Here is a 15,681-nt window from a genome sequence, read left to right on the forward strand (position 1 = left end):
CTTCACCTCCAAATATCATCACATTGGGGATGAGGGCCTCAGCAAATTAATTTGGCAGGGTGGGGAGACACAAACATTCAGTCCACAGCAAAGCTGCAAAGCTGTGCTCTTTTTCCACCCAGCAACCAGAGTGGTCTTAAAACAAAAGTTTTATTAGACTTTTCAAAATTCTCCAGTGGCTTCCTCTTGTACCTAGAATACATCCAAACTTCTTGTAGGGCTCTGCCCAGTCCGGCCTCTCTCTGGCAACACACCCCACCTCTTCTTGTCCTTGCTCTCTCCCTTCCAGGCCTACTGGCCTTCCTGCTGTTCCCTGGAGTCACCAAAGTCCCTGCCTCAGGACCACTGCACTTGCTATTCCCTCTTCCTAGAACGTTCTTCCCCCGGTACCCTGCAGCTCCTTCTTCCTTCATCCAGGTCTCTGCTCCAATGCCACCTCCTCAGAGAGGCTGTTAGCAACTCCTTCATCTAAAAGACTCCTTTTCCCACCACTCTCTAACTTGATGTTTCCTGCCAGCACTCACCAGTACCTGGACAAACATACTTGGGCAGTGACTGCTTCTCGTTAGTGACCCAATAGAATGCAAGCTCCATGAGACAGGGACTCTGCATCCCTCATTGTATTCCCCACACTCAGGCCCCATGTGGCCAGCACTCACCAAACTGGGCTAGTGCATGGCTAACACCAGCTTCACCCTCTGCTGCCTCTATTTGCTCCCTGCTTATGGAGTTCTGCTACATAGAGGTGGGTAACCTTGGCCAGGTTAACGTTGGATCTCAAGAGAAATCTTCTATTGGCTGATGGTGGCCCTTACAAAAAAGGAACTGCTATTTCATCCCTCCCTAAAGACCACAACATCCCCTTGCTCTGATATTTGTATGACACTGCCAGTTTTAGAAGTTTGTGATTTTATCAGAGAAGAGACATTTGAGGCAACTGATGAAACAAAAAGATAATTATGTTGCATAAAGAGAAAATTTTAAAAACATCAAAATTACCAACTGCTGTTTATTGCTAGAACAGACAATTAGTTCATTTAATGCCTTCCAGCATTTTTTCAAAGCAGATAGAAATGGACTCTTATTAAAGGAGTTATAAAAAGCTATGTTATCTGGCAGCTAACCAACTTCCCAGACTCCACAAATTTCCAAGCTCACAATAGGCTTGAGGCAAAAGGTAACCATAATCCAAGACAAGACCAACCATTATTCAATGTAAAAGTTTCTAGAGATGAAATTATCTCGGTTTTGGGAGCTTAATTTGTCTCATCTCATACATAATTACTGCCTTGCCTCAAAACTCCAGGTAGCTCCAGTTATTCTTGTTGCTAAAAAGTGGTTCATTTTCCATAAAACATTTTACATTCTGTAGAAGAATTCTGTAAATAAATATAGGATGGTTCATTTGCAAAACTAAGGATTTGCTCTGAGTTTTGTTTTATGTGGTCTGTCCGAACATTATTTCAGTTGTGGAAATGCCTACTGGCCTCTGAGGGGCTTTTGTTCACTGGACCTCCCCAGTTTTTCTCTCCTTTCTTAATGCACTTACCACTTCAAAGGAACTCTCAGCTTCAGACCAGGGTCAGACTAGAGGGTGAAATACCTACAGGATCAAAGAATGGTCTTCTGGGAAAATTTAAGCTAAATTTTAGTTTATGGCAACTTTTAACCAGTCTATACATCCCCTTGTCCTTAGGGTGGGAGATAATAAAGCTTTTGTGTATAGCCAGATACAAGGATAGATGAAATGCTGCAGGTGATTTCATTTGCAAAGAAGGAAGGAAAAAGGGGAGGGTGGTTTATATTCATTGCTGAATTCCAGTGGTGACCTCAGTAGGAGAAGCTGTAGAGAAAAATCAGAGGGCGTGATGGGAAGAGAGGTGTGGACAAGGTGTGGACACAGGCGGTGTCTGCATGAGTGTGTTGCTTAGAGCAGAAACTGCCCAGAACACTGTATCTTCACTGTCACATACATTACTCTGTATTTCCAGATTTTCTTTTATTATACTGTATTTTATCATAAACTGTATATTTCTTAATACTTGCCACCAGCAGCCAAACATCCCCATTATTTACATTAGCGATGAGTGTATTTGATACTCAAACATGAAGTTATATCCCACTTCCTTCAATCCACATGCTAATAGTTTATCATGTAACATACTAAAAAAATCATTTTTTATGGCTTGAGTTATCTTCCAAAGGGTTAAAGAAAAAAAGCAGAAAAGAAAAAAGGCTACAGGTGGTTTAGTGATATTTATAATCATTACTGGAATTCTTGTGCCTGAGTGAGAAAACATCCCATAGGAACATCGATCTTTGGCTAACTGATCAAATTCCAAGGTACATTCTCTGTTGAGCACTTGTATTGTTACTTCAGTAATTGTTTTGATGTAGTCATCAATTTAGGCACAATTCCTAAAGTATCTTTGAGAATATGACATTAATCTTCCACCAACACTTTTTCTCGTTAAAGAGCCATGTTTATATTCTGTGGCTGTCAAAGAGAAACGGGGATAATACATAATATGGTGTGCAGCCTCTAACAACCACAATGTGTGCATTTTCATATTCAACTTACTTTTTCATTCCATGCCCACAGTCCAATTCCAAGAAACGTTATTCCCAAAAACTGAAAAAGAAAGAAAGCAGTGTAACTATAAGGGAAAATGCCGCTAATATAAAGAAGAAATTTTTCAATCAATTCTTTTGTTGCTTTACCTGGCTGGGAAATAGCTTTTCCTAAAGTGTGAGCACTCATCTTTACCAGGAAAATAAATACCATAATCCCTCTGCTTAAAATTTTTACAGCATTAGGGCTGGAGACACACAGTTGGTTAGAAGTCATTCAGATTATGAAGAATAATAATTAGGTAGAATCCTGAATACAATGAAATTATCAATAACATTTAATATGCTGCCTTTTAGGGTAGGGGAGGAAACAGATTCCCCATGGATCTGAGGCCTGTGGTCACTGGAAAATGGATAAGCAGAGGCATGAACTTAGAAGAGCTGGCATCTTCTCTTCAGCATTGCGCCATTACAAATGGGTCACGTCAGGGAGGGGCATGCAGAGCCTCAGATGTCCCTCTTTGATCATGCCTTCAAAAGGTAACAAGAATCTTATCAATGTAACCCAAAGAAAATTTCTAAGTTCTGTTTTCAGAAACTTCGATTGTGTAAATTTTAGTTCAGAGGACCTCCCACCACCCTTCTTGGTTTCAACTCAGTTCCACAACTTCGTACATACACAGAGTATACAACACATGGGACTGAGTTACACACTCAGCCCCAAGGCAGAGGCACATCTCATACATACCCACACCTCTCACCATTCTGTCAATTAGCTGTGTTGAGGACTGGGGGGATGGCAGGAGAGGAACAGGTGATAACCAGGAGGGCTTTCCATTTTACTGTTTTTCTTTTGAGATGGGGTTTTACTCTGTCGCACAGGCTGGAGAGCACTGGCTCGATCACAGTTCACTGCAGCCTCAACTACCCAGGCTTAAGAGATCCTCCTGCCTCAGCCTTCCGTGTAGCTGGGACCATAGGTGCATGCCACCATGCCTGGCTAATTTTTTAATTATTTGTAGAGACAAGGTCTCACTATATTGCCCAGGCTAGTCTCACACTCCTGGGCTCAAGCAATCCTCCCGCCTTGGCCTCTCAAAGTGCTGGGGTTATAGGTGTGAGCCACCACTCCCAGCCTAGGGCTTTCCATTTTAATTAATTCTCACTGTATTCCATCTGCTATAAGATACACATATTTTCCCCACATTTGAACACATCTGAAATTGGGATGTATCTTAAAATCCATGGTATCCCATAATTTTTTTCCCCCTTGATATAGAAAACAATGGAGTGTTTTCTAACTGGGGTGACACAGACTTGATGACACATTGTACAGGGCTGTCCACCCACTAAAAATTCAGTGATCAGGACTGTGTGTAATTGGCCATGAGTAAAGATATGCTTCATGTTTATTATCAATAGCAACTCTCAATTTCCTTTCTGAACACTGAAAAGAGACAAGAAGTTTCAGTCTGATGGCAGCACACTGTTTATTTGACTAACATCTTGATTAAGTTAATGTGGAGAAAGTGGTCCACTGAGAGGGGTATGCAAGAAAAACATGAGCGAGAGGGGTTATTTTTTACAGTTCCAGGGAAATCTGAGACCTGCCCACTGGGCGAGGGCTTCATGGTTCTCAGCAGGGAGTTCCTGATACTTTGTAAGCAATGACTAATAAATCCAAATGGGACTTGGACAGATGGAAGAGCAGAAAGAAAAGAGGACTGACAAAAGACAACTAGCTACTCCGAAAACATAGTGGTGTTTTTAAAAGCAGACCTTCCCAAAGCTCTGGACACTCATCTGACATTGAAGCAAGACAACACACAATACAATCTGAGCCCTATACAGAAAAGCATGTCCTTGATTTGGCAAGAACTGAAGACCCCTTTCTTCCTACCCCTTGCTCTTACCGGGGACTCCTTGGAAAGTGTTCAGAAAGATTTCTCATTTCACTATCCCAACAGAAAAACCATGCTCAGACCTGGTCAGAGTGTTATTTCATTTTGCATTTCAGATCCAAAACAAGTGAATCCCCAAATGACTCAAAGGTACTTAGGGCTCTGTAGTACAAAAATAAAACAATTCAGCATGTTCCTCTCATATTTATAGGTGCCGGGCAAAAGAGAACGACCACTGACAAGTGAGTGTCCAGGCTCCCATGAGACCTAGGAAGCACAGAAGCACAGAGTTAAGGCTTTGACTTCAACACACTGACATCAAACACAACCCAGTGAAATGGCTGACTTTCCAGTGCTGAAGCTCCTCATGGACAGATGTTTGATTCTTTTCCCTGATGCAGTATTCACTGTCCCTCCTGCTGCTCATGGGGTGGACACATTCCTGCCGAAGACCTCTGCCTGATCTCTAAGAATTGTTTTTATTACTTTCCAGGCATTGTGCTTAGTGCTTTGTGTGCAATGTCTCTGTTAAGCGTCACAACAGTTTTACTCTGAAATAGGCGCTATTATTATCCCCTTTTTAGGAAAGAGGAAAATGAGGCTTAGAGAGTTTAAATAACTTGCTCAGAGGCACATAGCTTCTAAGTAGAGGAGCAGAGACTTGAACGAGAGAAATACATGTTCTTACCAGTCCTGATAAATTCCCCTTTGCCCCCATGATATAAAAAGTTGAGGCATTCAGGAATGCCTCAGGAATTCTGATCAGGAATATATGATCAGCATATCATATATTCCTCCCCCAGCAAGCAAAGGGGTGTGGAAAAGGTAAAGAGAGACAACAATCTTGCCTTCATATAAGCACTGGTTGTGGAACTTCTGTTCCCTACTTTGGTGTCAGCAATGGAGTTAAGCAGAAGAACAGAGAAATTCAATGGTGGGTCCACATTCTCCTTTTTAAATAGGTTTTCCTCTCTCCTCTTGGCACTTTGAGACAACTTTTTTCATTCACGAGCCATATAAATAGTTTGGAAACCAATAGTTTTCCATAAAGAAGAGAGAGAAAAAAAGTAGGGGATTTAAAGAAGACTCACAATTTCCTTTACAATCTTGCTCCCGTATTTCCTGCTTTCACTGTGACTTTCCAAACAAGGGTTTAAGAACTGGGAAAGAACACAATTTGAAGTTAAGGAAAATACTCAATACCTAAGCAAGCAAGTGGTGTAAGCCTGGGCCTCAACTTGATACATACCTTCAGTGCTACATCACTAGCAAATGTCCTCCCAATTACTCTCAGACCATATGTTTTGTTTTAAAATCAAGTTGTTCCAGTTCCAAATAATTAAACAGAGAAGAGCCAAAAACAGAGACAGGCACGCAATACTTGAGGCACATTCAGTTTCCCCTTCCCACCTCCCAAAGAAAAGACGACCATAAACCACCAAACTGACCTCATTCTGAAACCCAGGGAGGCCCACTTGCAGGAAATAGCTGAGAACTCTTAAAGTCAACCCCTTACTCTTTTGAAATAGAAAAAAATATATCTGAGGCATCTTCCCACATGGCAATATATGCAAATTGCAGTACAAATATTTGTCAACCCAAATTTTGATGTTTTAAAATAAATAACAATAATCTTGCCAGCATTTGTTGAATGCTAAGTATGGCTAAACTACAGCCACGTGTTGCTTAATAAAGGGAATATGTTCTGAGAAATGTGTAGTCATGCAAACATCATAGTGTACTTACACAAGCCTTGATGGTATAGCCTACTACGCACCTAGGTTCTATGGTATAGCCTACAGTTCCTAGGCTACAAACCTATACTGCATGTCACTGTACTGAATACTGTAGGCAACTGTAATACAATGGTAAGTATCTGGCATCCAAACATATCTAACATAGAAAAGGCATAGTAAAAACACAGTATAAAAATCTTATGGGACCACCACTGTACATGCAGTTGGTTGTTAACTGAAACATCATTACGTGGCACATGACTATTGCTTCAAACTGAGCTGTGCCGGTAAGTGTAAAGTGCAGGCTGAATTTTGAAAACTTAATATGAATAAAAAGAATGTAAAATATCTCACTAATATTTATTATTGATTTCATGTTGACGTGGTAACATTTTGGATATTCTGGGTCAAATAAGATACATTAAAATTAATTTCATTTCACCTTTTAAAGATAGCTATGGAAAACGTAAACTACATAAGTGGTTTGCATTATATTTTTATAGAATAATGTTGGTACAAAGTATCCCACAACAATATCCCAGGCACTAGATATTGTTTTAATCCCCATTTTATAGATAAAGAAACTGAGGCTTAGAACTTTTAAGGTCAGGTGCGGTGGTTCACGCCTGTAATCCCAGCACTTTGGGAGGCCAAGGTGGGTGGATCACGACGTCAAGAGATCAAGACCATCCTGGCCAACGTGGTGAAACCCTGTCTCTACTAAAAATACAAAAATTAGCTGGACGTGTTGGTGCGCGCCTGTAGTCCCAGCTACTTGGGAGGCTGAGGCAGGAGAATCACTTGAACCTGGGAGGCGGAGGTTGCAGTGAGCTGAGATCACGCCACTGCACTACAGCCTGGCGACAGAGTGAGACTCCATCTCAAACAAAAAAGAAAAAAAAAAAGAAATGTATTTTAAGTATTTCTCTCAAGATCATAAAGGTGCCTGAGCTACATTGCTCAGAAAATCTGAATCTTTCGCCCAAGATCAAAACTATTATACTTTCCTAATATGCATAGAATGTTTGTCCACAGAGCAAGCTCAGGGATGGAGAACTATAATGAAACTCATGCCCTAAGACTCTAAATTACTCTTTTAATTTCTAGGCATCAAAGGTACGTTTTTCCCACCTGGGAGTAAGAACGGCCCTCGAGCAGGCTGATGGAAGCCTTCCAGGCATAGTGGAAGGAGAGGCAGCAGAGTTGACCCTTGGGAACAGCTGGAGAGGAAAATGGCCCCAGGGTGTGATGAGGGTGATTAGTTAACTACGGAGGGACACATCTGCCCCACTTTTCTCTGAGTTCTACAAGAGGAAGATCCTTTCCTCCCTATCTGGTGGTTTTCATCCTTGCTGAACCTCCAACATTTTGAAATTAGTACAGTGCCTTATTCTAACTGGTATAAAAATGGATACTTCAAGAAGCCATTCATCCATTCATTTATAATCTGCAACAAATATTCTTGAGTTCCTATTTTGTACTAGACACTACTTTTCTCTTGGGATAAATGAAAGTAAGAAAACAGAAACAGTTCCTGCCTACAACGAGCGTACAGTCCAGTAAGAGAGAGAGACGGTCATCAAATAAAGAGTAAAATGTAAAATCATTCCTGATGGTGCTACAAGGGAGAAACAAATAAAGCCAAAGAAACTCTAACAGGGGGATTTGACCCGGAGGGGCATCTGAAGTTTTCCCTGAGTGAGAAATGCGCACATGGAGTCCAAAGGACGAGAAGGAGTTAGTGAGCAAAGAAAGGAGGAAGAGTGTTTCAGGCAAAGCAGAAAATGTACAAAGTCCCAGTGGAGAGAAAAGCATGGCAAGTAAACAGGTCTAAAAGGCAATTGGTATGGCTGGTGCACAGAGAATGGAGGAAGTGGGGAAGGTACGGCAGGTTTGCAATTAGAGACACGAGCGTGGATCAGCCCATGCAGGCCTTGTAGCCCACCTTAAGGAATCCAGTCATTCCCCTACAAGTGCCAGGAAGCCATTTAAAGGCCAGCTATGTGTGGTGAGCAGGGGTGATTAGGCAGGCAGGTCTTTGCAGATCTGGGCTTTGGAAAAATGAGGATCTGGGCCGCAGAAAAGATTAGAGTCTGAGTGGATCTACAGGGACCAAAAGGAGGTGACTTTGGTAATACAGGCAAGATCTGATGATGTCCTGGGCTGAAACATGACGAAATGGATGGAATTGAGAGCTACTGAGAAGTAAAACTGACATTTTCAGTGGGGGTGGGAGAAAGGGGAAGGAAAAGGAGGTGTTAAGGATAATGCCTACATTTCTGGCATCTTCTACAGAGACTACGGCTCTTCAAAATTCCAAAGACTTACATCCTCTCTGACAGAAGTTATTCTCAGGTGCCAATTTCATAACTAGCTTGATCTAGTGGCACTTCTGAAGGGCAGTTTTCTTCTCTGGGTATTTTGGCTGCTATCTGAATTCTCTCTGAAATAAATTTCAGTTTGTATACTTTTTAAAAATAAATTATTTTAAAATCTACATATAATTCCAACACTTCTGCTTTTATTCATAAAAAGCTTATATACATATATAGTATACATCAAGTTCCCAGACAATTCTTAAATTGACACTTTAAATCCTCTTTGCTTAAAAATACAGCAATCTGCCCAGGGTCCTGTGAACAGACTCAAAATAACAGCACACAAGGTAAATATGATAGAGGAAAATAAAGATCAAATCAATCTTCTCACCTAAATTGGAGTCACAAAAATATCATCCTAAATAACAATGAATGGAAAAAAAACCCAACATTCTGATGAAGTCTTTAAGAAAATTTTAATCTCTGCCTGAATAAACAGGAGAAATGCATTTAAAAATTTGGCACAAAAGGGAGGAAAGGGGGGAAGTGCCATTAGGAAAGATGTATTTTCCTGAAACTGCAGCACCTGTACTTTCTATTATATATTTTCTGACACTTTAGTCTGAACAACACTCCAGTTTTAGCAGGGGTCCACACAAACGTGCTAAATACTTATAATAACAAAATAAATGTCTTTATAGAGGAGGGACTTGTTTCAGGAATAAAAAACCTCTGGGCATAATTCTGGGCATGTCAAAGGAGTAACCGTGGGCTGGTGGAAAATTCAATATGCAGAAAGTCAATCCCAGTTTTCCCACTGGGTCCCCATGTCCCAGTTTGTGCATTCAAACTGTCCGGAGTCCTCATGGTAAGATGGCGTGACTGATAAAGCTCAAACTGTAAACAGGACACGTCCCATCCGGGCCAGGGTCACCATCTCTCACGTCACTTAGTCCTGATGGCCTCCTTTCAGTGTGGCCCGAGTGCACCCTGCCTGCTGAACCCTGACTCCAGTGCTTCGTAGTTTCATGATCTTGGGAAAGGGTCTTCGTTCATTTGGCAAATATTTATTGATCATCTACCATGAGCAAGGAAGTCATCTAGGGGCTTTGGATAAACTGGGAAACAAAACAAAGTGACTGGTCTTCTGGGGTAGACATTCTAGTTGAAGTATGCTGGAAGAGAAAGGCAATATGAAGAAACATAAGTGAGTAGATGCAGGGAATTTTTAAAAATGGGAAGTGCTGTGGAAAGAGATCAGTGTCAGAGGCTTGTCATGTGGCAGAAGACAGAGGAGACACTACAATACGAAAGTAGAGAAAACAAGGGAGGTTTTCACTAAGAAAGTGACATATAAGCAAAAACACAAAAGAGGTGAAGGAGTGAATGGTAGGTGTCCGGGGAACAGCATTCCAGGGAAGGTCTGGAGGCACAGCCACCAAGTGGCTGCAAGGCACAGAAGATGATAGGAACCAGGCTGGGTCGGGTTTTGCAGCTGTGGTGAGGACTCTGGTTTCACCTGAGACAAACAATCACTGGAGAGTTTCTTGACTTCCTAAAGCTCTGGTGTCCTTACCTGTCACATGGAGATAAGAAGGGCACCTCAGAACTGCATAAAGCAATTGTGTGTGTTGATGTGACCATGTAAGCACTGAGTGCTTGGCACAGTATTTTCATTAACATCAGTTCCTGCCCCCTTCCTGACACATTTCTCAACCTGCCCCTCCATCCCTGCCATCTACAACTGTTCAATATGAAACGCAGCTTCAAACCCTCCTCCTCCAAGTACAAGAAAATACACTAGTTCACAGTGATCAGAGACTCTCTTTCTCTCTCTCTCTTTCTCTCTCCCTCCCCTGAACTTCTGTATCACTCGCTGCATGTACTCTTATTTGACATTTACACATACACACACCCAAACACAGAGGATTATGAAGGAGTGATGCGACCTGGGATCAGATAACAGGGATCAGTGATGCGGCCTGTGCTAACCAGAGAGCATGTGCTCATAGGAAGTGGCAGCATCCAGCCTCGCATTCATCCTCTCCTCAATTTCAGCTTGACGGTCCTTCCAGGAAAAATGTATACAGTATCCCATGCGTTTAAAAGAAACTAACACACTCTAGTCAGATATTCATATGGTACTTAATTTTACTTCTTTTCCATTTCTTTTCTTAGCAACCTAGTTCATGAATTCTGAGTGACTAGTCTCAGAACTTTTAAATCCACTAATTTTGATTAATTTAATTTCCGTATTAAAGAAGTTTCTCTCCATCAGGGCTTTTAGATGCATCTTTCTTCTCCCTAACCTTATTGCTCCTGGTTTTCACATGATATCCTGTGTGAATGGGTTTGGTTTCATTTCACCTATTTTTTACAGAATCCTTTCAGAAGAATGTGGGATATAAATAACAACCAATATTAATCGAGTTAGCGCCTCCATCCACATCCCCCTTTATGAAAACTGGCCCTGCCCCAGCGGGGGCTCCTGTAGGCATATTTGTGGAGGATGGGCCTTCTCCCACTCTCTGGACAGATGAGTCATTAGGGTCAGACATATGACTCAGGAAGAGCTGTTACAATGAATACCAGGCTGGGCCAGAGTCTCCCTTTTCCCAAGAGTCTGGTATTGGATAAAGTGATTTTTGTCAACCTTCCTCATGCTAGAATAGACTGGGGGATATTATGTAGACATAGACAGTAGAAAAGAGACCCAAAGAAGCTTATGTTCCTGACTGCTTCCGGATTCGTATCCTGGGACCTGCGGCTGCACTCCTTGTGCTGGGTTCCATGCAATCCCCTGGGCTCCTATTTTAAGTAAGTGCCTCTTATCTTAGCTAAAGCTACTTTGGGGGCTTCCTGTTACATGTAGCCAAAAGTGTACTGTTATGGTTTGGACACGGTTTGTCTGCCCTCACCAAAATGTACGTTGAAATTTGATCCCCAATGTGGTGGCGTCAGAAGGTGGGGCTTAGTGGGAGGTGTTTGGGTCATGCGGGCAGAGCTCTCATGAATGGCTTGCAGTTATTCTAGAGGTAACTGAACACTTGTATTTACAGTAGTGAGTTCTCGCTCTCCTGAGACTGGATTAGTTCTCTGGGAATGAATTATTTCCCAGAAGAGTTGGCTGGCATTAAGTGAGGTTCCTTCTCCTGTTTGATCCCTCTTTGCACGTGTCTGTCTCCCCTTTGTGCATCTCTGGCATGTTATGATGCAGCACGGAAGCCTTCGCCAGAAACCAGGGCCATATCCTTGAACTTCCCAGCCTGCAGAACCGTGAGCTAAGTAAATGTCTCTTCTTTATAAATCACCCAGTCTCAGGTATTCTATTGTAGCAACACCACGAAACAGATTAAGACTGGTCCTAAGACATAAATAAGAGACCAGATTAATTGCTTTCATGCTTTAATCCTGTGACAGGCTTATAGTGAGCTACAAGACATGCAAAACAGGCATGAGACTGATGGTGCTCAGAGACTAATCGTGCTCTGGCAGAGGGAAATTTCTTTCCAAATAACTGAATGGAGATACCAGTTGTTCTGAACTATTGGACAAGATGTTGTTACTTGCTGTGTGAGGAATATATAATTCAGCCACACATCCACCTGCAGGAAAGAGCTGCCCGCTGCTTCCCTGTTGAATTATGGAAACAGAATGATATGGCTAAAATCCAATGGTTCCTGAAAAACACCACACAGCAGAGCCTGGGAAAGGGGTGAGGCAGGGGAGGAGGTCTCTTTGGAGGTATCCAAGCATTTTTGGAACTGTGTTCTCTGTTTTCCCAGAGGATGAAAGGGCTCTTTGCCTTTGAACTTGCACTACACCAGAAGAAGGCCGGGGCACCCCTTGAAGAAATGTCTACAATCCAGGGACAGTCTTGTTTGGAAACTCCTTTGTTAGGGTTTGGAGCTTGACATTTTGGCAGGAACTAGTCATCTGAGATGGGGAGGGGAGAAAAGGGAGGACTGTGCAAGCAATCAAACTGATACTCTTCTTGGAAATTACCCAGGCAATACAGGCACGTAAAAGGAAAAGTGAGGGATGAGACATCCACTTTTGGATGGAAACATGGAGTCTGCAAGTTTACAGCCCACTAATCTTTGCTTGTCTCAGTAAAAGAACGGCTTGCACCATTCCATCTGTAACTCCCTGATTAGATAAATCCAAGGCTGAAAAACATACCAGAGAAATGTTCTGAAGGCTGAGAAGGTCTGAGGAATTACTCAAGCACTTCAAATCGGAGCATGAGAAGTAAGTTATCTATAGACAAACATCAGCCTTTATAGGAATAAACTGCTGCTTGCATTAGAGAGTTGAGCTATAAGCTCTAATGGCAGCTTCTAAAGTTTAATACTGTCAGATGCACACTGTTTTTATGTTGAAACATCTCGACTTTTTTTTTTAACTTTGCCTAGGCTCAAGTGATTCTGCCCCCCTTAGCTTCCCAAAGTGTTGAGATTACAGGCATGAGCCACACCACGCTCAGCCTATCTTGACATTTAAAAACAAGGTATGATAAAGGTGACCACAAATAAAAACCAAAATAGAATTATTTTTTTAAGGTAAAAGCAGGATTATATCATTCAATTTATTTAATGAATATCTTCAGTATATACCAGCCACCATGCTAGGTGCCAGGGATAGAAGGGTGAAAAAGAAAACAGATATCTTTTCTTAAAGAGCTAATGTTCTGGTGGGAGTGGGTGGGAGATACATAAATGGCAACTCAATTACAGAAGTGGAGCATTCCTAGAGATGCACACGGGTTGCCACAGAAACTCCGAGATCACTGCAGGGGTCAGAGGAAGCTTCTTAGGAAGTGACACTTGAACTGTATTTTAAAGAGAAGGCGATAGAAAGACTATCTCCTGTAGAGGCAACAGCTTATCCAAAAGGATCAAAGTCTGAAACAGCATGTCCCTTCAGGAACCAGCATGTGGTTCCAGGGTTGGAGCAGAGAGAGCCAGACAAGGCACTAGGCAGGCTCTGGTCCCCACACCAGTGGTAGCACCAGGGAACTTGTCAGAAATGCAAATTCTGAGGCAGCTCCAGACCTACTGCATCAGAAGCTCTGGGGGCGGAGCCCAGCAAGTTCTGTCTTATTAACAAGCCCTGCAGGTAATTGTGACATGTGGTAAAGTTTGAGAACCTCTGGGCTAGAAGGGCTAAGTGGGGGCCTGATCAGCATGGCTGTATGTGTTATGGGTACCAAGGGACCAGCAAGCCATGGGAAGCCAACCAAGGATTTTAAGCAAAATAGTTATCAGATTTGCATTTCAGAAACATCATTCCAGCACAGTACAAAGAATGAATTGAAGAGAGATGAGACTGCAGGTAGCAAGACAAATTGGGAGGCTACTAATTTGGTGAGAATGACACCAGCTGAAAAAGGAAGAGGCAGCCGCAGCAAGATGGAAACAGCAGATGAAAAGGCGGAGACTCTATGAACTCAGTGGCAGGAAGCAGCAGGGTGCAAGGTTAAAACGATGGGCCTTTAGGTCCAGGTGCAATGGCTCAGCCTGTAGTCCCAGCACTTTGGGAGGCCAATGTGGGAGGACTGCTTGAGTCCAGGAGTTTGAGACCAACCTGGGCAACACAGTGAAAATAAAAAATAAATATAAAAATAAAATTTAAAAAATCAGCCAGGCGTGGTGGTATGTGTCTGTGGTCACAGCTGCTCGGGAGGCTGAGGTGGGAGGACTGCTTGAGCCCAGGAGTTCAAGGTTACACTGGGGTATGATCACGTCACTGCATTCTAGCCTGAGTGAGACGGTGAGTCTGTTAGAAAGGAAAGGAAAGGAAAGGAAAAGCAAGAGAAAAGGAAAGGAAAAAAATGAATGGATGAAGGAGAATGTCCTGGGAGGTGAAGAAAAGAGTGCAGTCTAAGGAAACGTCCCAGTTTTTAGCTTAAACAACTTGGCAGGCTTTTGGTGTCATTTACAAAGTTAGGAATACTAGAAGTGGAGAATATTTTGAGAGAAATTTCAGTTTTAGGCGTTATTACCAAGACAGGTGACAGACACTGATGTGGAAAGATCCTGACTCTTGCACAAGGAAATCTGGGGGATGGACAGCAGTTGGCTTCAGAGTCAAACTTAGCTTAGCATTCAGGTTCCACCACTTACTGGCTGTGTGACCTTAGACAAGTAATTTAACTTGTCAGTCCTCTATTTCTTCCTCTACAAAACACAGAGATAAGTGGAATCTATCTCGTGGGGTCATTGTGAAGACTAAATGAGATACCGCATGTGCTGAAAGTGTGTGGCACATGAAAAGGTGCCTGGCACATGCCTGACTCAATAAATAACTGATTGTGGTTATCATTAAGGCCATGTACAGTCTGGAGGAAAGAGAATCAAGGCATTGTCTTAGAGAGCATGAAGATTTATGCGGCAGTGCACAGAGGGGACCCAGAGGGGAGATTCAGAAGAATTAGATAAAAGAGCAGCAGGAAACCAAGAAAGAGGTGCCACCAAAGCCCACAGAGCAATTATGCATTAAGGAGAGAAAGGGGCCAGCTCTACTAAGCAAAGGGGTGGCAACAGTGCAGACTGTGTTCCATTAAGTGGACATTAAAATATAGAGCAACAAGAAAGCATTAAAAAAAGTAACTTCTCTCAACTCAAATGAGTCCATCATGACCACCAGACACTGTGCATGATGTGGCTGGGTAAAATGAGTTGGGAGGCATGGAAACTGCCAAGAAGGAGCTCAGGACTGGCCTGGGGCCACCTCTGTAACATCTAGAAATATCCTTTACCTTATGTAGGAGACAAAAAGGAGGCAGAGTTACACAATGTGTTCCAACGACCATCAGATGGGGAGTCAGGAGCCCCCAGGTGTAGTGGCAGAGTAACTGTGTGTGACCTTGGTCAAGTCACTGAATGATAGTCTCCTCAAGTGTAAATGGGTAATAACTCCTGCTGCAATGTCACAAGACTGTGATTGTCCAACACAGGGAAGACATCTGGAGAAGAATATGTTGCATAGATACAGGATAAATTAAAATACCATCTTTTACCCATCTGTTAAAATAACAGAGATACAATGCTGCAGTTATGGCTGTGTCATTTGGCACCTTGCACTGCCTTTAGAAGGCAGCACAGATTAGCCATTCATGGAATCGGTACTTATCTGGTGCCTATTTCTAGAACA

General features: G+C 42.4%; 1 protein-coding gene across 2 annotated transcripts in view; it reads right to left on the reverse strand.

Moving 5' to 3' along the window:
• The window catches only part of TSPAN5 (tetraspanin 5), a 186,496-nt gene that overhangs the window by 39,612 nt on the left and 131,203 nt on the right, over positions 1-15,681 (reverse strand). For both annotated transcript variants that reach the window (XM_030917450.1, XM_010358633.2), the window contains exon 2: positions 2,582-2,632. In XM_030917450.1, coding sequence (XP_030773310.1) covers positions 2,582-2,632 — 51 coding nt within the window. The remainder of the gene's footprint in view (positions 1-2,581; positions 2,633-15,681) is intronic.

This window comes from Rhinopithecus roxellana, chromosome 2 (assembly GCF_007565055.1).
Source record: "Rhinopithecus roxellana isolate Shanxi Qingling chromosome 2, ASM756505v1, whole genome shotgun sequence".
Classification (NCBI taxonomy): Eukaryota; Metazoa; Chordata; class Mammalia; order Primates; family Cercopithecidae; genus Rhinopithecus; species Rhinopithecus roxellana.